Genomic DNA, 26587 nt, shown 5'->3' with positions numbered 1-26587 from the left:
TTATTAGAAAGACGGCCTTGAAAGCATCATGCTAAGTGGGCAATGTCAGTCACAAGATAGTGCACATTTACTGTTAAGTATTTACATGAAATGTCAAGGACAGGCAGAGAACAGAGCTGGGGAGGCGGGAGGGAGGAGTGTTAGTGGAAATGTGATTCCTTTCTAAGGTGACGGAATGTTAAGAATGATTGTAGTGCTGATTACACAGCTTTTGAAAATTACTAAAAACTCGGTGCAAATGTTAGATGAGTGAACTACATGGTATGTGAATCACCTCTCATCAAGGCTATTGAAAAAATAACAACACAAAGTGTTAGAGAAAAGGAGAAATGACCAAGACAGATCCCACTGAAAAGGTAGCATTTGCTACTGAGTTTACTGAAGGACGAGAGCTAGTCAGTTAAAAGTAAAGGAATTGAGAGAGTGCCTTGCTTTGCCTCCCATTTGAAAGCACCAAAGTGCCTGCCAGTACCCACCTAAGATGAAAGAGAACACCCACATGGCACTACTACTATTAATGAAAGAGAATAGACAGACTGTTTCTGTCTGACTGTTTCACTGGTGAATTTGACCAAACACTGGAAGAAGGCATAGGACCAGTGTGATAAAATTCCTTCCAGGAGTAAAAGAAAGGGACACTTCCCAGTTCACTTTAAGCAATCAGTGTCACTCCAATACTAAAACCAGAGAGTTGCATGCACAAGAAAAGAAAAGTATAGATCAATATCACCAATAGTTAAAAGTTTCCCAGTAAAATCCTGGCAGAGAGAGAGAGAGAGAGAGAGAGAGAGAGAGAGAGAGAGAGAGAGAGAGAGAGAGAATAACTCAGTGGAGTCATATTCCAGGAGTGAAAATAAACCAGTTCCATATCTAAAAATATATCAATGTAACCAAATACAATAATATTTTAAAGAAGAAAGCCCATGTGTGATCACATTAATTAATACAGAAAGACCATTCAAGATATCCAGTATCAGGGTAGAGATGGTTCAGTGGTTAAGAGCAGCTGTTGCTCTTCTAAAAGGCCTGAGTGTGATTCCCAGAACTCACATTGTGGCTCACAACTATCTGTACTTCAGTCTGAGGGGACAAATTCTCTCTTCTGGCCTCTGTAGGCACCAAACACACACACACACACACACACACACACACACACACACACACACACACACACAATGCACAAACTTGCACACAAACAATCTTCTTTTTAGATTAAAAAAAAAAAGAAATCCAATATCTATTTGCATGTAATAAATATCTCGGCAAACCAGGGAATATGAAGAACTCCTCAGCTTGATAAAGTTCACATAAAATAAGCCTTCAGCAAACACACTTAATGAGTATTTTCCCCTCACGGTTGGGAAGCAGGAGAGGATGCCCTCTCCTATCACTCACTTCCTATTAGAGCAGAAATGTTAGCTTGGGGGGGGGCAGGAAAGGGCACACAGACAAGGAAGAAGGAAATACAACCATTTCTATCCACAGATGGCTTATCCACACAGTACTCCCAAAATGTGAATATGATACAATCATATATCTATAGACTCATTAACAATGGAAATCGACATTTAGAAACATTTGACATACATATCATTTGCAATAGCTAAAAAATAAAAAGAAAACACATAATTATAAGCTTAACATGGTTTTCTCAAAACTTCAAGATGTTGATGAGAGTAATAAAAGAGTTGATTACATGGAAGATACATCAGTTCACAGAGTAGATGACTCAACACAGAAAAGACGTCAATCAAAGCTATCCAAACGTCGGTACAGAGTTAACGCAATTCCAACAACAACAACAACAACAACAACCCCCCGCTGGACATTTTTAGAATATAAAGAAGCTGGTTCAAAAATTTAAATGAGAATGCAAAGAAAGTAGACTAGTTAAAATAATTGTAAAATGAAGAATACAGTTAAGAGAAACCACACTAACTAATTTTCAGACTTAAGAGCTACAGTAATGAAGGAAATCTGGTATTTGTGAAGGAGGAGATGCATAGATTGGGAGAACAGAACAGCGAGTCCAGAAATAGATTCCACATATGTGGCCAATTAACTTTGCAAAGGTGCAAAAGCAAGTCAGTGTGGGGTAAAGTCTTTCCATCAAGCATTGCTCAGAGTCCGTCCATGACATGGAAAACACAACCCAGGAAGTGGAGCGAGAAACTGTGCACCACCAAAATGAACTCTTGCTGTATAAAAGGCCCCATGAAACAAAATGGAAAGGCAAGTTGCAGACTGGGAAGGAGTATCTCCAAACAACACCCGACCAGGGCAATGTTTCTAGGAAATATAAAGTAGTCTTTAAACTCAGGGGAGAGAAAACAAACTGAGTCATAAAAAATGAGCCCGAGGGCTAGAGCTGACCTTTCCCAAAGAGGATTCTTGAAGCTGTAGAAAAAAAAACAAAAAAACAAAAAACGACTCAACAAGAGAAAATTGTTTTATGCTATCCTATAGCCTTCACCCAGCAGCTGGTGGAAGTGGAAGCAGACACCCACAGCTAAACACTGAACTGAACTGAAATCCAGTTTCAGAGAAGGAGGAATGATGAGCAAAGGGGTCCACACCAGGCTGGTGAAACCCACAGAAACAGCTGACCTGAACAATGGGGAGCTCTTGGTTCCCAGACTGATAGCTGGGAAACCAGCATGGGACTGATCCAGACCCCATGAACGTGGGTGTCAGTGAGGAGACCTTGGAAATCTATGGGGCCTTTTTTAGTATATCAGTATTTATCCCTATCATAGGAATTGACTTTGGGAGCCCATTCCACATAGAGGATACTTCCTGAGCCTAGACACAAGGGGGTAGGTAGGCGTAGGCCCTATCCCAAAGGATATGACAGACTCTGAAGACCCCCTATGGAAGGCCTCACTCTCCCTGGGGAGCAGAAAGGGTATGGGATAGGTAGGGTGTTAGTTGGGTGGGGGGCAGGGGAGGAGGGGAGGCAGAGGGAACTGGGATTGACATGTAAAATAATCTTGTTTCTAATATAAATTAAAAAATGGAGAGAAAGAAAAAATAAAATAAAAAATAAAAGCCACTCTCAAAGGAAAAAAAAAGAGAGAAAATTGTTTTATTCAGCAAATAGGACCGAAATGACTAGAAATGCATATCAAACCTCACACCTGACATGAATACTACCCAAACTGACCTATATATGGATGACATAAAATTATAAAAGTGGAACATGTGACAAGGAAATTTTTGTGACCTAAAGTGAAGCCCTCAGGTTCAAGATTACCCTGAGCCTGAGCAATTCAGTGAGATCTCAACAATGACAAGTTACAGAAAACAGAAAGGGTGGCAGCCAGAATACAGGAGATAGTTGTTGAACAGGCAGAGCTTCAGTTCTGCAAGATGAAACTGTTGGAGACCTAAAGTGAGAATCCACAGAAGTCACTTTATTAAGGGATGCAATGGAAATAACACCCTGAAGGATTCAGAGTGAAACAGCGCTTCTGCCTCTCCGTCCACCAGGCAAGGACAAGGAAAGCTCCAGACCAGGTCACTGATCGGTGGCCTCAGAAAACCTTCCACATCCAAGAACATGTGCTACCCCTGTCCTTAGTTCTTATCTGGTCTAGTACTCAGAGCAGACCACATCCACAGGACTAGTCACCCCAATATCATTGGCTAAATGGACCGAATTTACACAACAGAGACCTAGTTTCATAATCATGTAAAAATGCTTGACAAGAATGGACTGCACATTTAAAAATAGTTAACATAGTAAATTTGATCATTTATGGGTGGCACAATCTTACTCTGTAGCCCAGGCTGGCCCACAGTTTTATAGATACTCCTGACTCATTGTTCTGTGTGTGAGGACCACAGGCAAGCATCACCATGCCCAATGATATGTTATTTTTTTTCTTACTATAGTACAAAATAATAACAACTATCAAATTCTGACAAGGATGTAGAGTAACTGGAACTGCCTTACATTACTGGCTGAAATGGAAAACTCTGGAACATGTTTGGTAATTGTTTTAATGTTAAATACACTCAACCTAGGATCGACTCCTACGTATTTCCCCCTAAAAAGTAAAAACTCTCACTCATGGAAATTTACATAAGAATTTTTATAGTAGATTCAGCCATACTTACTCCCAACTGAAACCAACTATGTCCTTCCTCAGGTGGGTGACTAGGCAAATCACAGAATGAAATCATATCATAAAATACCACTCACCAACAAAAAGAGAAGATGGCTGTCTACAGGATATATTGATCAATCTCCAAAGGGGCTGTACCAAAGGAAAGCTACCAGTCTCCTAATTAAATACTGAATGACAGTGTCCTTGGCTTTGTTTTGCTTTCTTTTTAACATTTTAGGTTAATTTACAAAGCAGTACATTTCATACACATATGTTCATACACATATTCAATACACTCTGTTCCTATTTGTCCTTCTCCCTCACTGCCCTCTCTCATGTCCCTTTCCCAACTCCAGCTGGTTTCATTTCTTCTTCCAGTTATTCTCCCACTTTCGATTTTCTGTGGCATGTATTCCATTACTCTCTGTATTTCAGACATCCATTAAGATCCCCCCACAAAAACTTTCTAGTTTTTGAACAACAAGCACACACTCACACATATACAAAATTTTAAATGTATGTTTCCCACAATGGAGTACTACTCACTACTCGGCGGGGGGGGGGGGCAATGGAATCTTGAAATTCGCAGGTAAATGGATGGAACTAGAAGAAACCATCCTGAGTGATGTAACCCAGTTGCAAAAGGACAAAAATGGTATGTACTCACTCATAGATGGACTTTAGATCTACAGCAAAGTAGCAGCCTACAATCTGCAACGCCAGAGAAGCTAGGAAACAAGGAGGACCCTAAGAGAGACATACATCATACATGGTCCCCCGGAGAAGGGGAAAGGGACAAGATCTCCTAAGCTAATGGGGAGTATGGGAGGAGGGGAGAGGAGGACAAGAGAGTAGGAATATGGAGTCAGGAGAAGAATGGAGGAGAGCAAGAAAAGAGATACCATAATGGAGGGAGCCATTGTAGGTTTGACAAGAATTCTGGCACTAGGGAAATATCCAGAGATCTACAAGGTTGACCCCAACTAACAATTTAAGCAATAGTAGAGAGGCTACCTTAAATGCCCTTCTCTGATAATGAGATTGATGACTACCTTATATGCCATCCTAGTGCCTTCATCCAGTAGCTGTTGGAAGCAGAAACAGACACCACAGCTAAACACTGAACTGAACTCCTGGAATCCAGTTGCAGAGAGGGAGGAGTGATGAGCAAAGGGGTCAAAACCAGGCTGGAGAAACCCACAGAAACAGCTGACCTGAATAAGCAGTTGTTCATGGACCCCAGACTGATAGATGGGAAACCAGCAAAGGACTGTTCCAGACCCCCTGAAGGAGGAAGTCAGTTTGGAGGTCTGAACAATCTATGGGGCCACTGGTAGTGGATCAGTATTTACCACTAGTACACAAATGAACTTCGGGAGCCCTCTCTACATAGAGGGATACTCTCTCAGCCTAGACACAATGGGGAGGGTCTAGGCCCTGCTCCAAGTGATATGACAGACTTTGAAGATCCCCATGGAAGACCTCACCCTCCCTGGGGAGCAGAAAGGGGTTGGGACAGGGGATTTGTGGGGGGCAGGAGTGGAGGGGAGGGAGAGGGAACTGAGATTGACATGCAAAAGAAGCTTGTTTCTAATTTAAATTTTAAAAAAGAGAAAAAATGTAGGTCTCCCATATGGAAGAACACACACAGTTTTTTGTCTTTCGGAGTCTGGTATTCTTCTCTAAAGCTGCATATTTCTTTATCCACTGATCTATTGATGAATGTGTAGGCTGGTTCCACTTACTGACTATTGTAAATAGTGTATCTATAAATACAGAAGTGTAAGTTTTTATGACGTGTTTCCTTAGAGCTCTTACCCATGACTGGTATGGCTCCATACCATAGTAGTTCTGTCTTCAGGTTTGTTTGTTTGCTTGTTTTTGAGGAGCCTACATTTTTATTTCTGTAATTGCTAGGCAAGTCTACATTTTTATCATCACTGAATAAGGGCTCTTCTTTCCCCATATCCATTTTCTTGGTAGCCATTTTGATTGGGTAAGGTGGAATCTCAAAGTAGTTATCATTCGCATTTCTCTGATGGCTGAGGATATTGAACATCTTCCAAGTATTTACTGGACATTTGTATTCTGGCTTTTGAGAACTGTTTACATAGTTCATTATCCCATCTTTCCCTCAGAACATTTGTGGTTTGGATGTTTGATTTTTGTTGTTCCTTATAAATCCTGGCTATTAATCCCTAGCTGATGTATAGCTGGCAAGGATTGTTCCCCCCATTCTTCACCCTGATGATTGCTCCCTGTAATTTCCTGCAGTCCCATTTGTCAATTTTTGAGATTATTTCCTGTGCTGTTTGAGTATGTTCAGAAAACTTTTGCATATGCCTGTGCATCTTGAAGTGTTTTGCCTAGGTTTTCCTTAAGCAGTTTCAAATTTTCAGATCTTATATTAAGATCTTTAATCCATTCTGAATTGAGTTTTGTGTAGGGGTGAGAGACATTCATCTAGTTTTTTTGTTCCACATATGAAAACCCAGTTTCCCCAGAACCGCTGGTTAAAGCAGCATTCTATTCTGGAATGTATTTTTGTTGTTGTTGTTGTTTTGTTTGTTTTGTTTTGTTTTTCGAGACAGGATTTTTCTGTAGCTTTGGTGGCTATCCTGGAACTAGCTCTTGTAGACCAGGCTGGTCTCAAACTCACAGAGATCTGCCTGCCTCTGCCTCCCGAGTGCTGGGATTAAAGGTGTGAGCCACCACCACCCAGCTTGGAATGTTTGTTTTAAACAGTCTTGTTCAATATTAGCTGGTTGAAACTGTACGGGTTTCTTTATGGTCTTCTTGCTTTTGAGTTTGTTTTTGTGCGAGCACCAAGGTATTTGTTATTACTGCTCTGTAATATAGTTGAAAGATTTTTCTAAAAATATCATGTGCAGGTGTGTGTGTGTGTGTGTGTGTGTGTGTGTGTGTGTGTGTGTGTGTGTGTGCGCGCGCGCGCGCGCACACGCACACGCACGCGCCTTGGGTATGTGCATATGAGTGAAGGTACCTGCAGAAGCCAGCAGAAGACACTGAATCCTTTGATGCAGGAATTATAGGTGGTTGTCAGCCACTTGATGTGGTTCTGGGAACCAAACTCTAATCCTCTGCAAGCTGCAGAAGCAGTGCATGCTCTTTCTTCCGAGTCACCTCTTCAGCCCCCTCCATTATCATTTGAGACCAGGTATTGTGACACTTCTAGCATTTGTTTTTTCTGCTAAGGATTGTTTTAGTTATTTGGGGCCTTTCCTGCTTCTGTGTGAATTTTAAGATTTTTTTCAAGTTTTGTGAAGAATGCATTAGCCATATAGACATTAACTAGAATGAATAAGGAACTGGCCTACAATAGTCAAAGTCTATGGGAGAGGCTGATTCACACTTACAAAAGGCAGCAGGAGGAAGACTTGGGGTGTGGAGCAGTGAGTTGGCAGGGATGTATCCTAACTTTGGAAATGGTTGAGCAAAACTCTTCATATATTAAAATTCTTAAAATTGTAGCGCGCGCACACACACACACACACACACACACACACACACACACACACACACACACACACACACACCAAAAGAAAACGAAACCAATGAATGACCTCTTTGGAAAGGTATGGTCACATATTAAGTGACTGATAATGAATATTATCAGGACCTTTTCACAATTGTGCTCCCAAAAGCCATGCTATACTTGGTTCTAAGAACTCAGAGGTGCACAATGTGGTGGCCACAGGTAATAAATATATTGTCCTGTGGATTCAAGGTTCATTGACCTATAGCAGCAGCAAAGAGGAAGAGCAGGAAAAAAAACATTTCTGGACAAAACAAAATACCATCCATGTGCTTCCTAGAAGGGTGAGGATTTGACACAGCTGGCACAGATCAGTGCTCAAGGAAAAGCTCCATTTCCAGGGGCAATTCACAGGGAATGCTTCCAAGAGGGGCTGCCCAAGACACTGATGGTAACTGTGAGGACCACAGTTTGGAGATCACTGAAGCCTTCTTTTGGCTATGACTGCTACATTTCTCTCACTGCCCCCAAACCATCATTATAGTCTTCTCATTAAAAAAGAAAGTGAGTGAAGTTGAAAATGCCCTCTTTTGCTCTGAACTAGAAAAAAACAAAAGACATCTAGGAGTAGAAAAGTTATGTAAATAAAGAATGATGAAGAGAAATGCCCAGAGATGGAAGGGAACTCCAACTACAATCGTGAAGTTCTAGAGAAATAGGCCACACTGGGGAAGAGAGCTCACAGACGGGGTTCCTGTGACACATGCAACAGGTGATGGACACAGATGGAGAAGAGACAGTCATCCCGGAGTCGTCAGGCCCAGTTCTCTCTAACCCATATCCATCTCCTAGATACAGTGCTGGCAGCAGATAACAGCCAGGAGCTGCATGTGTGTCAAGCATTGTGATTGTTAAATTGTTGGAGATGGTGATGTATAAAGAATGAGAGTCATGTGTTAACACTGTGATGGAAGGGTGTGTATATGAACTCTAACTCATGGGATTCCTCAACAGGATTTCTCCAGGACTTTTCTGGGCAGTGACATCTTCTTGACCACTCCATTTTAATGATCTCCCGCTTGTATTCCTCTTCCAATTCTTTGGTGTATTTTTCTCTGCTCACTTTCTGATCGTCTACATACTTATTTGCGTTTACTTTCTGCCTCATACTAGATTGTAAGTGAAAAGAGAAGGAAGTTGAGGCTCAATGGGCTAAAGTCTGTAATGATGCCACCACTGACTGGCTGGTGGCAGGCATACCATGGATGGAAATGTTCAATGACCCTTCCTTGAAAGGACCACAATTGCTGCCCAAGGACCTATCTGTGGACCTGGCTGCTGTGTGCCCATTACTTGTTTACAAAACTCTGCTTCGCTATAGTCAACTTGGGAAACAGGGCAGATTCTGTCCTGCTCTTCTAATATGGTGTGGAGATGAGTGCTACATGACAGCACATCGACTTTCTTAGTGGAATAAGAAAGGTAAGACTCAAAAGGCTTCCAGGTATTTGTACAACCAGAGCATGCCTTAACAAGCACCAATCTCTGAGAAATCCATTCACTTCCATCCTTTTCTGCAGATATGGAAAATAATCCCAGGCAGCAATATTATGCTTCCATGGTTACAGAGAATATTATGCTTTTCTAGGACCAAACAAAATTTTGATCCTTGCCAACCATGTTTCTGAACACGCACTGCTTGAAATCAGGCCAGCCAAGCAGAACCAAAGTAATTGACTGGGACTAAATCCGTCTTACAGGAGAAGCTAACCAATGAGGCAAACCCATGTGTTAGTGACACCTATCCAGGCTTGGTCCTCACTGATCTGTGCAGGAAGTTACTTTAAGGGGATACAAAGTAATGAAACTCTTAAAAGTGTTGGCTGAGGTGCTTTTTTGCTTCCAGACTCCTATTTCCAGAGGAAAGTGGGCTGACTGTCCTGGGCCAAGACTCCTTGCTAGTGGAAGTGGGTAACATGTCACTTGAACTTTGTAAGGTTGCTCTCATGACTCAGTAAGTCAATCTGAATGGAGTTCTTGGAGCAGAATGTGGTAGGGAACATTCAATAAAAACGATTCTTATTGTTAGGTACTGTGGAGTACTTTCAGTGACTTCAAGCTTTTGCCAGATGGCTCGCTCGAAGTTAGTCTGATTCCTAGAGTGCTGCAACTTACAATGACACTATCTAACAATCTCAACAGGCATGCCTTTGCCATTACTAACAGCACGCAGAGACTGCAGTGCTCATGGAGATTAAGCCTTGATTTTCTTTATCTAGGCACACAGTCTACTTTTAAATAAGGGCAAAAGTTAGAAAGGAGAAATTTCCCCTAAAGTCCCTCCCTCCCTCCCTCCCTTCCTCCCCCTCCTCCCTCCCTCCCTCCCTCCTCCCTCCTCCCTCCTTCCCCTCCCCCCTCTCTCTCTCTCTCTCTCTCTCTCTCTCTCTCTCTCTCTCTCTGTGTGTGTGTGTGTGCGCGTATTTTGAGATAAGGTCTTCTTATAGAGCCCAGGCTGCCATGCACATATGCACAGTGCTTTAGCACATTCCTGCTCCCATTTCCTGGGTCTTCTGGTGGCACTGAGAAGCACTGTCTCTAGAGATGGGGGCTGAGTGTAGGGAGATGATGGAGTGCAGGTTATTTTCAAAACATTTGGTTTTGATGGCAACAAATGATGCAGCAGTCCGAGGAATAAACTGTGTTTAGACAGAGGGGCAGCCTGTGTGTCTAACCTTGGGGAGATACAAAATGTTTAAAAAGCCAAGGGCTGGGGATGTAACTCAGTGATAGAGTGGCTGTATAGCACCTAGGAGGATCTGGTTTTAATCCCTGGTACTGAAAGAAACCAGCAAGGAAGCAAAGGTGCTGAGGCTATACTTGTATCCCTTGCCCTAAAACAAAACAGGGGAGGAAATAATCAGAAATGAAAAAAATAGAAATGATATGCTGAATCCTTTTTTGTTTGTTTGGTTTTTCGAGACAGGATTTCTCTGTGGCTTTGGAAGCTGTCCTGGAACTAGCTCTTGTAGATCAGGCTGGTCTCAAACTCACAGAGATCCGCCTGCCTCTGCCTCCCGAGTGCTGGGATTAAAGGCGTGCACCACCACTGCCTGGTATGATATGCTGAATTCTAAAGGGAGGGAATGGAACCAATTTTAACTTGGGTGAGACTGAGGAAGGCCTCATTTACAAGATAAGACACAGTAGAAATGGGATGGATATAGTGATGGTATTCAAGGGGGTTGGAGAGGAACAACCATGTGACACCACTGTCCCTCCAGTTTGTGTGTGCTGTGACCTTCACATACTATCCTAGCCTAATGGCATATTTCTCAGAATGTGTCATGCCATGGAAATACACATGACTATGGATGGGAAAGAGGGGTGTTCTCCTGGCTTGGAGAATGAGTCAGAGCTACAGGTAAATCTCTGCTTAGGAACAATGGCAAGGAACTAGAAGTCTGTGTACAAATTCGATTGGCCTCATAGATGTTTCTTTGAGCTTTCAAGGAACATCCCAAAGCATAGTTGGCTCAGGACCACTAAAACAGACCAAGGTAGGAACTACCTGCCACCACATTCAATGAAAATGGCATTAAGAAATTCATGTGACAGCCTATATACTGCTAACTAAATAGGCCCCTGGTATGGGAAAGGTGACCTTGGAACACAGCAAATATCAGGCTAGGACTGTAAGGAACTGACAATGCAGAGTTACTTTGCTCCGAAGAAATTCACCTTCTTTCCCAGCCCCAGATAGTGTGGAAGATCTTTGCCAAGATGGCCTGGTTTCATTATTTGAAATAGCTTTTAAAAAAGAAGATAACATTTTCTTGGTTATTTCCATTTTTCTGTTACATCGTTTTTTTCAACATGAAAACAAAAAGCCCCTCCCCACTTTTAGTGCTAAGAACTGAACTTAAAGCTTCATGTATGGTGCCTGTCAAGCACCCTACAATTGAGCTATACTCTCAGCCCTTTTTGCTGTCTTTGTTTAAGCTTCATGGATACTTTCTTTAGGTCTCAACAGAAATTAAAGGCTTAAAATAAGCATACAAGGAAGGTGAAAACTATTGTATAATTCAAATAAACAATGGGAAAACAGGAAGAGGCCATTCTTTGGAGATGTCCTCTCTCAGGAGAGACACTAGTAGCTTCAGATCTACATAAAGGGCAACAGAGATAACTGAAAGCTTATCTTCTCCTCTCAACATCTTAATGTTATAGTCCAGAGAATTACTCCCATCTTGAGTAACCATGGTAACTTGCAGAGCCAGATTCTAACAATGCTTGGGAATACATGAGATGAGGCACTTCAGAAAGGCAACGTGGTTCAATCTACACACAAGAAGCAAGGATAACAAGACGCCTACCCAGGAACTAGAAAGCCAAGACTCTCCCTGACGTCCAACAACAGAATCAGAAAGAAAACACCCAAGGACTCAGCTCATCTAATTCCTTGATTTTAACAAAGAAAATAAGGCCCAGAGGCAGACTGGTTTGATTTCTGCCATCTAGCATTTGGCAGAAAGAAAATCACTTAGTGGTCCTGACTCACAACATTGTCTGCCATCTCCCACTGGTTTCTAATCCAGAAGGCCCTACACATGGAAGAGGTCCAGTATCCATCTTCTGCCAATCCAGGTCTCTATCATTTTTCTACTTGTTTTCACTATGGATATTTCCAAATATCAACCAGTAGAAACAAACATAATAAACTCGCAAACATACTGTCTGCATATGTCAACTCCTGAATGCTTTTACAACTTCCCTTTTCCAAGGCTATTTAGGAACAATTCTCAGGTATCATTATTGTTCATTACACAGCAAATACTCAAATTTTCTACCTGAGCGTGGAGCAGAGACACTTCTCTCTAAGGATCTTTGGTTTCGCTGTTGCACACACTTGTGCTGTGTCTACTATTTTCTATTCTGTTTCACAGCTCAAGGACCCAAGGGTAGTCTTACCTAGCCAATCAGATCTGCCCTGTGATCTTGCACACATGGGGGATTTTGGTAAAGGGATAATTTTGGCTAGGAAGTATGGAGAAAGCTGAACTTTTATCAAGAGATAAGTGCCTTTTGTCCTTAACCAAAATCCCAAGGACACTTAGCATTTGTTTAAATTGAGCTTAGAATTAAAACCAATTTCCCCCACATGTCCATGTGAAAAGTCCCAAGCAATGACTTTCTTTTGATTTATTAATTTTTTTCTCATATGGGGTCTGTTTTCATTCATTCTTTTACTTTGGTATGGGGTCTTGTTATACAACCCAGGCTCAAGTTCTCCCACCTTACCCTCTAATGGTTTGGTATGCATGCCATCACTCCCAACCCAATGTAATTCCAGATGCTCAATAAATCCATAAAGTCAGTGACAATAAAATCATTTCCCATCATCTTTTCTAAGACAGAGATTGTTGGTTTGTTCTAAGGACATGATGGAAACTTAAGATTAAACAACAAATACATCAATACTTCCTTTCATCCAGTCACTTAAACCTGTCTCTGAAAAAAATCACAACAGTGGAGCGATGATGGCTCATGCCTTTAATCCCAGCTCTCGTGAGGCAGAGGCAGGTGGATCTCTGTGAGTTCGAGGCCAGCCTGGTCTACAAGAGCTAGTTCTATGACAGCCTCCAAAGCCACACAGAGAAACCCTGTCTTGAGACCCTCCACCCCCCAAAAAAACCACAACAAAGAGGACATTTGAAAAGAGAGAGAGAAGTTCTGAGCCAGGTGTGGTGATACACATCTATAATCATAACACTTAGGGGGTGGTCAGGAGGATCAGGAGTTCAAGAAAGTTTTAATCAACAAATATGTCTCTACTAGGAGCAGTAGGCAGACAGTATATGACTATCTATGTGTGATAAAAAAACTGAAATAGGTGTTTGAAGCCATGACAGTGACAGACCCCTTCTCCACCTCTAACCTTTACTTTCCTCTGCTATGTCACATGTCAGTATCTATATGAATTTACAAAAATGTATTTTAATGTCAGGCTACATTAGAAAGCTGAAGTCAGAGTAAACCAGAGACAGCCAGAACTGTGGAACTATTTTACCTTTAAGTGGAATGATTTCATTTTAAGTACAAATGCATATTCCTTCAGAAAAACAATCCCATGAAATATACAATGTTCAACTGGTTGAAATGTTAACAGTTTATCCATCTTGCAACCGGGAGAGCAATCGTACCTGCTGAGGTTTCTCTAAATTTGTCACTGGTCTTCTTTTTCCTCCATTTCCAAGGCTTGAAGATTTTACCAATGGTGGACAGTTTCCCCTTCCTCTTGAAGGGAGGTGTCTGGGAACCTGCTGGGGGGCCATCTGAGTTTGCTATGGAGGCTTTGTCTAGTCCATCAACTGTGTAAAGAAAAACCAAGTTAGAGAAAAGCTGCAATAAAAGTTTGAAACAACACTATCTGTCTTTTTCTTAGACTGTTAATGGCAACCTTGCCTGTTCTTTTTGGAATCTCACATAAAGTCTGCTTTGTCCCATTCTGCAGCTGGTAGGACTCCCTTGATATCAATCAGGGACTCAGTCAATCATAAGTTATAGTCCCCCTAGGTAATCATTTTGGGGAAACAGAAAAGGAGTTCAAGACTTACATAATAGTTAGGGCCAGACAAATAAAGACCTGTGAACCACAGCTGAGCCCATCTGCAACAATACATCAATATTTTGTGCAGGAATCCAATACTCTTAAGTATTCCCAAAATAGGATGCTCCTCCAAGACTAGTCTAGCATTCTCAACAAGGACTTCACCGTCACAGTGCTGTGAAAACCATGGTTTCTTCTCCACAAAAGGAAGTTTGGTGCCAGGAGGCTAAACTCTATTTTTATAATGCTAACACTATGGTGTGCTTCTGTTACAGCAAGGTTTTTAACCTCAAATAAACTGATGGTTATCATTAACGAGAAGAAATATGTAGGAAACATGGTTATGGCATGTGACAGTACATTATCTTCATATGCTTTCAATATTTTATCATTAAGAAAGGCACATTCTGAATTTGCCTCATACTATGCTCTAAACAGAAGGCGATAATCATGGCTTACATCACCCCAACTCCAAATCCTAGAAGAAGCCCACAATAACAAACTATGGTATTTCTAAATTTACTAAAACAGCACTCATTCTTTTTTATGAAATGGGTATATGAACAAATACATAATCAGTTAAATGCAGCAAAATATTAAGTGTTGAATCTAGATGGCAGATACGTGGAGGGTTCAAGTCTTTCATCTCCTCTTAAGTTTTGGAAACTTTCATAAAAATATTAAGGGGAAAAACAAATACAAATATAAGTTGTATAGCAAAGACTTCCCCTAGGGGAAGATAAGGTAGACCTACACTTTCCGGTACTCTTGCTAAAACCATTGCATAAATCCACTCATACAAACAACATTAGTGCATTTCAAAAAATATCAAGCTGAAAAGGCTGCAACAGAAGGAAGAATGAACTGTGTGGTTCTATTTTTATAAAATTTAAAAATAGGCAAAATGAACCAATGGCAAAATAAAAAAAAAAGAAAGAAAGAAAAACTGTAGGAATTAACCGAGTGGTTGGAGAACTGGGGGAGACAGAATTTATACCAATATTGATTTCATTGTCACACATCTTTATGATTTTTGTGCATTTCACTTTATGTAAAACTAATCTTAGAAAACTCATAGGGTGAAGTCTAACTGATACATGTGCTGAAGTGATTATAGGTGAATTGTGCTGATATCCATCAAAAATAAATGAACAGATAGAATGAGCAGATGGATAAATACCCAACTAGCAAAATGCTCAGTTGTTGAAGTTACATGGTAAATATGTGAGTATAGAGTGAAATGCTTTTATCCTTTGTATGTTTTTGAAAACTTTAATAATAAAAATATCTGGGAGAGGGGCCAAGAAATAACAAAAATCAATCAACAAGCATTGCCACTTCAAGGAAGACATTTTTACTCCTATTCCTCTTGGTAAGTACAACTTGAAAAAACAGCAACAACCCTGCAAGCTACAGATTTTTTAAAAAGATGATAGTGAAGTAGAGAGAAAGCAGACCACACCAAGATCTCAGACTCCAATAAACCAATAAACAACATGATGTCGGGACCCATAGGTTCTATTTTTCTCCCCACATATCTCACTCTTATAGCTATAACAAACCAGGAAGACCAGTGGGCATGGGCCAAAAGAGGTTCAGACAAAAGCCGGCTCTTTGTAGCCATCAGGCAGGAGAAGAAAGACAACCTGGGAAGACAGAAAGTTTAGACCACAACTATTCTGTTCTGGCCGAACACACCACAGAGGAAACTGTGATCATGCATGCCAGCAAAAGCTAAATTCAGGAATGAGACTTTGACTCTTATGAGCCTCCAGAAAAGATCCTTGTACTTCTGCCAGAGTTCTGCTAACAGAAGACAAAACAAGAAGACCTTCATGTCTATAAGCAGGTAAGGAAGCATCCCCCCACAGTGTCAGTGGAGACTATGTGTGAAGCCTAGACTTTTATCCCATTCAGAAACTGGGTCTTTTGTGAAACCCTGTCCTGTGTGAATTCTAGCTCTGCCCAGTATTAATGAGGACCTTCATATATGGGTGTCAACAAGAACGTAAGCAGAGAACTTGGATTTTCACCTCCGTGAAAGAGTGGCAAGCTGGCAGTCATTGCTTACTTGCTAGACAAGTGTTAGATGAAGTCAGTGGAAGCAGAAGGTTTAAATAAGATGTGGAGTCTCATGACATAATACACCAAGAGTTCAAGTTTTGGTTTTTTAAAAAATCCCCTGACAAATCAACAGCCAAGAAAATTTGAAACTGAATGAAAAACATCAATCAATAGTAAGCAACATTTAGGTACTGGATGAATTTTTCTTCCAAATTCATATGGTAGGTAATTCCAACTCTTCTTTCTTGTGATCCCAGGTGCCACCTAGGCAGAGGTACCACAGGCTGTATGCATCTGCAAGTGGCCCTCACCCCACTTTCAGCCACACCACAATAGAAAGAGATGTGGGGGTGGCAGTCTGCACACTAAGTTAGAGGAAAACCCCAGTAGAGGAATGACATCTTCACTTCTACTCCCGTTCAATTGCTTACTGTGAACTACAGGACAAGCCCACGAAGGAAGCATGTGTGTGCTTTTTCTTCTTCATGAGACTTTATACTGAGCTCTCACAGAAAAGATGAGTTTTGAGCAACTGAATATTGTAAAATATAAAAGGACCGACTCATGCAAATAGAGGAAGTGATATTTCCGTCTGAAATTCATCTCTATCACTACAGACCAACATCTAGTCCTTACTTTCTTACACTGGAGAGGGAATGTCATCACCCAAACCACATACCTGGTGGGTCTTTGCACACCATAAAAATTGTGATTTCCACTTGAACCAGTCAAGCTTAGTCTGTTTTGCACTGGTAAATAAAAATAAAGTTCAAAAAATGCAGCAATTTCCTTGATGATACAAGGTCACTGGGGGTGGAGATGGTTATTGAGTGAAAACTGACTCAGAGTTAAATTCATGACTGCATACAGGATGAATGACACTGTCTTTTTTAATTGTGACTTCAGTACTATCCTTGTCTAAAGTACCAAAGGTGGAGGCCAGTGCTAGCAGAATTGGGGTATATGCACATGTTTGTGTATTCCCTGGCTGAATGTATCTCCTTGTGGTTTTTTTTTCTTTTTTTACATATAACTGGTAGACTCTTATTGAAAATCACCCTTGCTGTTACGAACTGTATGATGGCACAGTTGGACAAATGCCATGGTACTTCTCTTAAAACATTATGAGAAAGAATTGCCACTGTCTTTGGAGAAATATGGGCAGAATATCTTCTCCAGACACCTGGAAATTAGTAGCACCACTGATATTTCTGTGATTTTTTCTTTTGAATAAACTTACCATCAAAAATCCCTTTGAAAATTCTGAAACCCTTCCATCCCAGCCTAGCAGAGCTTGCATTTACAGACAGAGAAGAAAAAAAAAAGCTAGGCCATATCTAGATATTTTCAATGTTAATTTTCATCTATGTTTCTGCTATTTTCCTTTTTATTTCTCTTGTAATAAAACTTATGTTCCTATATAGGTCAAGTTGGCCTTGAACTCATAATCCTCTTCCCCCAGCCTCCCAAGTGATGGAATTATGGGAGTGCACCATCACATGCAACAATGATCTACTTTCCAGTTCATCATTACCTTCTGGTTCATATTAGAGACCTACATTTTTAAATATAGCATATTCTGAGATGCAGTCCTAGGCTTCCTGAATATGGAAATTTTGCACACTATAGCTCTATGTATTTTCCTAGTGAAATAAGGCCACACCATTGAGATTCGTCATTTTGCCAACTGGTAAGTCTTCAAAGAGCACATGTAGATTTTATTTTAACTTAAAAAGAAACCGAAGCAATCTCAGTACAAAGTAACCATATGGGTCAAAAATAAATGAAGCTAGATTATTATTACATTAAAATTATGAACTTTGGTGTTCTTTCCTCTGAAATCTAAGAGCAGACAGGGCTTCTTAGAAAAGGTCAACCATTTAATAGGAGAGTTTATAGGTTGTTAAAAACAATATTTTGTGTTTTATGATATGTCAGACACCTATTTTCTGCACACACAATCACTTCAGTCACTGAGGAAATGAGGCACAGTATTCCATTCATAAATCTAGTAGCTGAAAGGTCACCTAGAAAAGAGGCCTATGAAAGACCTCCTGGTGTAGACTTAGGGCAAGTTGGCAGCCACCCTGTGAAAAAGTAGTTTAAAAAGATGGTCTCAACTTTCTCTAAATACCCTTAAACACTTGAAGGTGAAATTGAATGCATTTTTAAAGTCCAATAATAACAAAACCAGAAAGAGATCATGTGTGGTAAATACATTTCGCTAAGCGCATGCTCTGAGGAAGCTAAATATCCCAATCAAAAAATAGGCAAACCAACTTCTATTTCCTTAAAATATGATTTCTGAGACATCTTTTCCTTTTATACGTGTGCATGATTGTTCAACCATTATGATTATATTAAACTTTTTACTATAGTTTTCTACCATGATTTTTTTTTTTGGTTTCCATAAAGTTATACCACTAACCTTAAAGGTCATAGAACATTTGGTAAGGAAATATGATCATAGTACATTGGGAAGAATTAACTATAGCCTCTCAATCTGAAGCAATGACTTTGTTTATTTCCTATTATGCATGAGGGCAGACATTTAGAATGAAGTAGACAAAAGGTCACAGTCAAGTGGTGCTATAAGCCATTGCTGATGACAATGTATAAGGTAGTCAATGGGCATCCTTGACCTTATTCTCCTTAATCACAGTTTATATTAGGTTAAACCAAATCTCTTCCCTTCTTTGAAAGTAAGATGAATGACCAATGGAGAAGGAAAAGCAGAATCAACTATAGAATACCCCATTTGGTTACAGGTTAGAAATCCCTGTATGTGTACAATGAGATGCTACACAAGTAAGCAAGTGGATGGTTGATGGTGGAAGTTACAAAGAAGTGGGAATCTAGAATGTTCTACATGACATCAATGACAGCTGGACATAACTGCATAAACTTGGGTTTGGCAAGACAGGAAGACAGTAAATAGATTATTGGCATGGACATACAAACTGCCAAGCATTCCTGTATATTTCTTGATTTCTAATAGTGTTCTTCCATAAAGGGAATGTCAGAAAGTGCATTCCTTACAGAAATGGTTACCCTTAGGGTTGGGATACAGAAATACTAGACAAGTCTTCAGCATCTTAGAGCACAAGGAAGTAAGGGAGTCCTCTAAACAAACTGAACAGTGGATGCCAGATTGACACAGGAGGCAACCTAAAGAACCCTCAAAGGCAAACGTTGGAATAATTTGGGCAAATGAAATAATATAGTACTAACTTATAACCCAAAGTATAAAATAAATATCTGTGGGTCCATAGTTATATAAGTAAATAAATGTGTGCAAAAGAAATCTGTACAGATGAGTTCTGACAATTCACAGAAGGAGCTTTTCCTCACATGGCAACAGCAGTGCAATTGCTTCTCAAGAGTAGTGTGGGTGGAGGATGAGTAACTTTATAATAAAGGAGGCTGACAACCACCTCACCCAAGGTGACCAAGGTTCATGCCATCTGTGATAGATTTTTTTGACAGCAGCATCCTTCACTGTTGTGATGAAACTGCATCTTCAAAACCCACAGCCTGGTGACAAAATGAGAAAGCATCGGACAAGCCCAAGTTGAGGGACATGGCTGAAATACCTGACTGCTATACCTCAAAACCATCAACGTAATTAAAAACAAGTGGAGACTGACAGCGACAAGAGGAAGTGAGGGGGCATGACATGGATCCTTAATGAGATCCTGGATCAAACAAAATGACATCAAGGAAAAACTGGCAAGATTCTAATAAACTGCAGAGGCAGCTTACAAGAAAGTGCCACTGTCTGCCCTTTGGTTGTAACAAATTTATCACATACACAAGATACCAATAACAGGAGAAAACAAATATAGCAATATATGAGAATACTGCTATCTTTCCAAGCCTTCTGAAAATCTAGAAAATATTCTTTTATGTTAAAAAATTAATCTGTGTCTGTATGTTTGAAAGTGTGGGGGTAGCACACCCATACACCCACTCTCAGATCAGAGGTGCACACTGGGTACCCTGCTATATCACTCTCTTGTCTTATTCTTTTGAGCCAGGGTTTCCCCCTGAAACTGGGTGCTAAGCTGATAACCAGCACAGGGATCCTTCTGTCTCTGCTTGCCACACTGCTGAGGACACAAGCACAAATCACCACACCTCCTTTGTATGTGGGCACTGAAGGTTTGAACTCAGGTCCTCAAGCACTCTTACCCACTGGGCCCCAAATACAGAACTATTCTAAAAGACAGTTCATGTTTTAAATGAAGCAAAGTCACCAATGGGGTAAATAAACATAAAGATTCAGATTTTAATGGTCGTTTCTGTCCTAAGAGGCATGGAGGGGTGCACAGAGAGTTTTGTTCCAAGGACTTTGGAGGAAATAAAATTGTTGAGTTGTCCATCCTTCTCTCCCTTCACAAACACTTTCATTTCCCAGTATTTCAGTGCTAAGAGGGTATTTAAAGATCATCGTCTTGCTATTTCAGCATGTTTTAGCATATGACTTAGTCAAATTAAGTGGTAGTCAACATCTTGTAAAAGAGTGGAGATTGGGCTTTCTGTTGTCACCACATCAGGAAGTACTTAGTCACAATTATGGGGAGACCAGGCACAAGGAAGATTCCAAACTTCTCTCTCTGTCTCTCTGTCTCTCTGTGTCTCTCTGTCTCTCTCTCTGTCTCTCTCTGTCTCTCTCTCTCTCTCTTACACACACACACGCACGCACGCACGCACGCACACACGCACACACGCACACACGCACGCACGCACGTGTGCACACATATTTATCCATGCAGGAATAGTTGTTCGGCACAGCTGATATACAAAAGACAAATTCAGTATACAAAGGTTCTCTGCACTTCATTTTTAAGTCAACTGAACTCTATTATTTTAATGCTAAACTTTTGAGACTCAAAAGTCAATTGAAAGGGCTAAAATTTATTCTTTAACTACTGAATCCCCTCCTTGCCCCCGAACTTCTCTGGAAATGACAGAAGAAATGGACAATTAAGAAAATGAAACCCGATGGCTTATGCTTCTGGGACAACCGTATGAGAAGCTGGGAACATGAACCACCCTGGGTTCTTCTGGTCTCCCAATAGCCAAAATGAGTGCTTTTTTAATAGCAGAATTCATAATGGCTCATCCTTCTTGAGCATTTACTATGTGTCATGCACTCAGCAAAGCACTTTGTTTGCACTAATATTTGCTAATTTTCACAACAGCTTGGGAGACATTTCTACAATAATGAAAGAGCCACAGACTGAGGTTAAGGACCTAATTTAGTAGGCCAGGCATTCAGGATGTACATGTTTTTACACAATTAACTATTTGTTGAGTAAGTAATAAAAAAGTTATCCTCCTCCAGTAACACAGGAGTTAAACAGCAGAGTTTGGATATTAAGTGGAAACCTCCTGCCTCTAAAACTAGTCTTCTCAACGACTTTCTTATAAGGCTGCTTTCAACTCAGTACTATGTACCTGTGAATCTAGGGAACTCACAGAAGCATTGGGGCCAGCTTTCCCCACTGAAGAAGTTCACACTCTGCTCAGGGAAGCAGACATGGCCAGTGGGCCATGCAAACAAAAACCGAAAGTGGACTCACAGGAGAGAGCAACAAACTCCAGCTGAGTTCCCAAGAATATGTTTCAGGAAGCAAGGACTGTGACCTGGGGTCATTAAGATGAGGGAATTAAAAAGGGAACAAATATCCTGCAGGGGATGAATCAAGGATGGCAGAGCTTTTAACACAATGCAAATTAGAATCTTCTGGTTCCTGCTGGGCCCGGTTCATAATAGACCCGTGAAACATATTTATGGAAAAATATGAACAACTTATAAGGTCATGTCTTTGGCCAAGTGAAATGATCAAATACAAAACGTTCAAAGAGAAACAAGAGTGTTTTGAACTTTCTCTACATAAAAGGCAGATGTAAAGTCTCAGTCATGTGGTTCCTAGTCAGGAGACTTTCCATCCACCGGGCTGTCTGGGCTGGAGTATCAAAGCATACCCGGTGAACCAGAACCATCTCCTAGTATCTCCAAAGCAGCCAGAGGCCTGTAAAACAGAAAGCAAAGCGGGCATTGCACAACCAGGACAGCCAATAAATCTCAGTTACTGTTCTGGATTTTGGTCACGCAATCAGGATGGTGAACTGTAAGCCAGAAAGAGGAGATCTGGATCCCAGACCAACTCTGCTACTTCAGCAGCCCTGTGACCTTGAGCGAGGACCCCAATTTTTCAACACTGAAAATTAGGAGACTGGGTTAAGTGATCTCTAGGCGCCTATCCAACTATTAGCAGTTCTCTTGATTCTCCACATTGCTCTGTGTTGAATCACATTGAAGAACAGCTCTGTGTGCTAAATGGATATTGTTATTACTCGTCACTATAAAGCAGAGAAGTGATGCTATTCATGTTGTCCCAGTTAGTGTAAGAGGAAGGTGAAGCCCAGAGAAAGCAAGTAATTTGTCCAAGGTCACATAACTGATAAGAGCTGTGGTTTTCCCTCCAGAATGCTCTTTATATAAAATGGGAGCATGATTGTGGGTGACGGTAGATCTTTGTTTAAAAGAATACATGAGATAAATGAAACTCTGTGTGAATCATAACTCATTTCTACCCTCAGCTATGCTCCTGTAGTTGTCTGAAGAGTAGGGGGAAGGCACTGTTTCCATCTCTGTAACAATGCCCTGAGCCACCATAGTTCATTTACACTTGTTGCAGGCATGGTGGTTTTAATTTAATACACATTTTTCTTCTCGTTTTCTACTGAGTGTACTCATTTCATTGTATAGAATTCTTATTTACCATAACCTTCACTCTAAGAATGCAATACTATCAAATTTTAAACTTGTTTTTCTAACAGAAGCAGCCATTCCTTTTAAATCCCCAAAGGGAAACGCTACTAAAGACTTCCATCTGCCTGTAAGCACTGACAGAGAATTCCAGAGTTTAAACTTGTGGCCAAAGGCCTGTAGGATAGTATGTTTGTGCAGCTGTGTGACATCCTGATTCACTGACATGCACAACATCCCCTAGACTTGCTACAGGATATTTCACAGATAAAATAAAGTCATTCATGTTTGGGTATTAAAGAAATTCTGATCGAGTGGGCAAAGGGTCACTTTGTAAATGGAAAATCAATTTTAATGAAAACACAAGGTATTTTAGTTTTGAAAAGCATTGTGACCACTATCAGCAAAAGGTTCTCTCCACCAACAGAGAGACCAGGAGGGGTGGAAATGTTGTACAGGAACGAGGAGTTAACAAAAGGGATGAAAACTAAGACAGGAACCAACCAGTCTCCACCTGACTTTGCTACCCTCAGGTCCTCACCAGCTCAGACAACAACTCCCAGAGTCTGGGATGAATGGAGGGTTGCTGTGCTTAGGAAAAGTGAGAAAAATTCTGCATATCTTTTGTGGACAATCTGCCAAGCAAGACAGGATTTCACCTCATTATCATGGTTTGGGGATAATGATCACTCTGTTTAGGCTGAGCACACACAGATGGATGAAAAATTAGGGGAGAAAATGAAAGGTCTTATATATAAATTATAAAGTTAAAAAAACACAAAATGTAGCCCTGGTGGTGCGGGTATATAATCACAGATACACAGGAAGCTACCAGGAGGATTTCAAGTTCAAACTCTCTCTGGGTTACAGATTGAGTTCAACGCCAGTCTGGATAATTTAGTGAGACCCTATCTCAGAATAAAAAATAAACAAAAATGTTTAGGGAAGGAGCTGGGGGAAATGGCCCAGTTAGTAAAGTGCTTGCCATACAAGTCAGTCTGGGTTCAGAACCCTAGTACCCACGTACAAGGCTAGATGTGGAAGCCTGTATGTATCCCAACACTGGCGAGGTGAAGACAGATGGATCTCTGGGACTTGCTTGATTGCAAGCTTAGCAGAATTGGCAATCTCTAGATTCAGTGAGAGACTCTGTCTCAGAAAATATGGAACACACATAGTGATGAAGATTCCTGGCAATGGTATCTACAGGCATGTTTGTGTGCATGAGTGCGTGTGTGTGTGTGTGTGTGTGTGTGTGTGTGTGTGTGTGTGTGTGTGTATACAGGCTTGGGAAAGAGCTCGGTGATACTATGCCTGCCTAGTATGTAAAAGGTCCTAGGTTCAATCCCCAGTACTTTAATAAACAAATTAGTAAACAAATGAATAAATAAAATCTAGAGAAATACCATGGTTTTAAAGTTCATAGCCAAATTTTGCTTCACACAAAAACATAAAAAATTCCCCACAGAGGATGAATAAGTCAGAAATATCAGCAGACCAGCCAAAAGGAAAAGAGATAGGTAAGATCTCTTAAAACGTTTTATAATGTGACTGAATCTATCTATCTATCTATCTATCTATCTATCTATCTATCTATCTATCTATCTATGTATCATCTACAACTGTTACCTAGTAGCCTCACCAAGTCCCCGAAGTTGGTATCTGCTAAGAAACAGGTGGCCACACATAACACATTAGATTATTTCCTGGAGACAGACATGAACTTTGCAGGCATACAGAGAGAAAACAGGATGCTGTGAGATGGGTCCCACAGAAGAGAATTTATGTCGATTAGTCATGCAGAATCCCAAGGCACCAGATTTATATCCTTGTAGTTCAGCCTAAGAGGTGACTGCAACAAGCCAGGCATTTGAACTTGGAGAGGAAAATGGAAACTGGCTGGAAATGATGAATGCATCTGAGGGATGCAGCAGAGGAAGAAGAGCCACTGCCTAGAGATCTCCATGGCTGCAACCTCCACAGAGTGTGGGAGATGTCGGGAGGAGAGTGGACTTAGGGGAAATACCATTAGGCCATGTCTAAACCCCATGAACTTCAGGTGTTGGCAGGACATATGGGGAAAGATGTCCAAAGAAAGTCAGAACTGCATTACTGACACACTAGGCAAGAAGTTGGAGTTGAATTTGGTGGAGTCTTCCAAACAAAGACAGCTGTGCAGGGATGAAGATAAACTCAGGGAAACAATTACATTGGGAGTAAGTCAGCTTTGTGCAATAAGAAACCTTGAACTTTTTTGGCATTGATCATGATGGAGTCCAGGGAAAGTTTTATTTGCTGTTTGTAGGAATACAGGCAGTGTAAAGGACACTGAAGTACATTCTTGGTCTGAGGAGAAGCCCACAGGGGTGGAGAGGTGAAAGTCCAGAGAAGAGGGCTACATACAAAATTGTGCCAACCAGAATGCCAGCCCAGCCACACGTGGACCAAAGGAAGATTAAATTCCCTTGGGTAACAACAAGACCTGCAGTGGTGGGGCAGAATGTTAATCTCATCTGGTGAATATGAGTTTACCAGGAAGTCAGGAGGTGACAGCTGCAAAGGCATGCTCAGGAACACTCACCAGCATGAACCAATTCCACATGAAGGCGTACACAGTTCTGGAGCAACATGGTGGGAAGTAAAATGGAGGGGCTGTGAGAGGTCAGTTCTGCCTTTAGTGTAGAACTGCCGCTAAAGAATATTGTAAGGGGTGGGGGGAGGGTGGGATGGTGCTGTTGGCACAATGCTAGTCCAGGTTTCACAAAGCCCTGACCTCCATCCCCAGCACTGTAAAACCCAGGACCAGTGGCATGCACCAGCAATCCCAGCATTCTGAAGAATGCAGGAAGATTAGAAGTTCAAGATCTTCCTTGGCTACATAGTGAGTTCAAGGCTAACACTGACTACATCAGGCTGCCTAGAAGACAAGACAAAATGATAATAATAAAACGTGGTGGGAGGGTTATTGCTAGAAAGCAGTTACCAGCGAAAGCCAGTTCAGGCTGATCAGAGAAGGAGGAAGTCTACAAAAAGATGAAGGTGTGGAAGAAAGCACTGGCTGCAGAATGGAAGCATTTAGTTATAATTTATCAAGCAACTGTGATAGAGAGGGGATGCTGCTGCCTAGGAAACAAGGACAGGATCTCTGCCTTGGAGAGCTAAGAGCCAGCAAGTGAGGATGCTGACATTCAATATAGGCTTACAGTGTGAGAGGAGGGCAGGAATGTGACAGTGTTGCTGGGCCCACAGTGATGCCACTGAGAATTCACATGACAGGCAAGACACAAGTGGTCTTCAAACTCTGAGTCAAAGTTTGGAATGAAATTACTCAGGAGTTTTAGTCTAATTTCATCACGTTGCCTAACAGGTGGGAAAATACCCTGTTCAAATTAAACAGGAAGCTATTGAAAAGTAGCAGAAAGGGATTAACATTCCATAGTTTGTACAGCTAGTTCTCTTGACAGGGAGAAACAATCCCACCAATTAAAGATCAACTTATAACAATGATGCCTTCACAGTTGATTTTGTTTATT

The 26587-nt window shown here is 41.0% G+C and overlaps 1 protein-coding gene across 1 annotated transcript in view; it reads right to left on the bottom strand.

Moving 5' to 3' along the window:
* Phactr2 (phosphatase and actin regulator 2) overlaps positions 1 to 26587 on the bottom strand; it is a 246680-nt gene that overhangs the window by 60580 nt on the left and 159513 nt on the right. Inside the window, exon 2 of the mRNA XM_035438764.1 lies at positions 13806 to 13973. Within this exon, the coding sequence (XP_035294655.1) occupies positions 13806 to 13973 (168 nt within the window). The remainder of the gene's footprint in view (positions 1 to 13805; positions 13974 to 26587) is intronic.

The sequence above is a fragment of the Cricetulus griseus genome, chromosome 2 (genome assembly GCF_003668045.3).
Source record: "Cricetulus griseus strain 17A/GY chromosome 2, alternate assembly CriGri-PICRH-1.0, whole genome shotgun sequence".
Lineage (NCBI taxonomy): Eukaryota > Metazoa > Chordata > Mammalia > Rodentia > Cricetidae > Cricetulus > Cricetulus griseus.
Note: the sequence above shows the minus strand (reverse complement) of the source record. Positions and strands in the feature narration are given on the sequence as shown.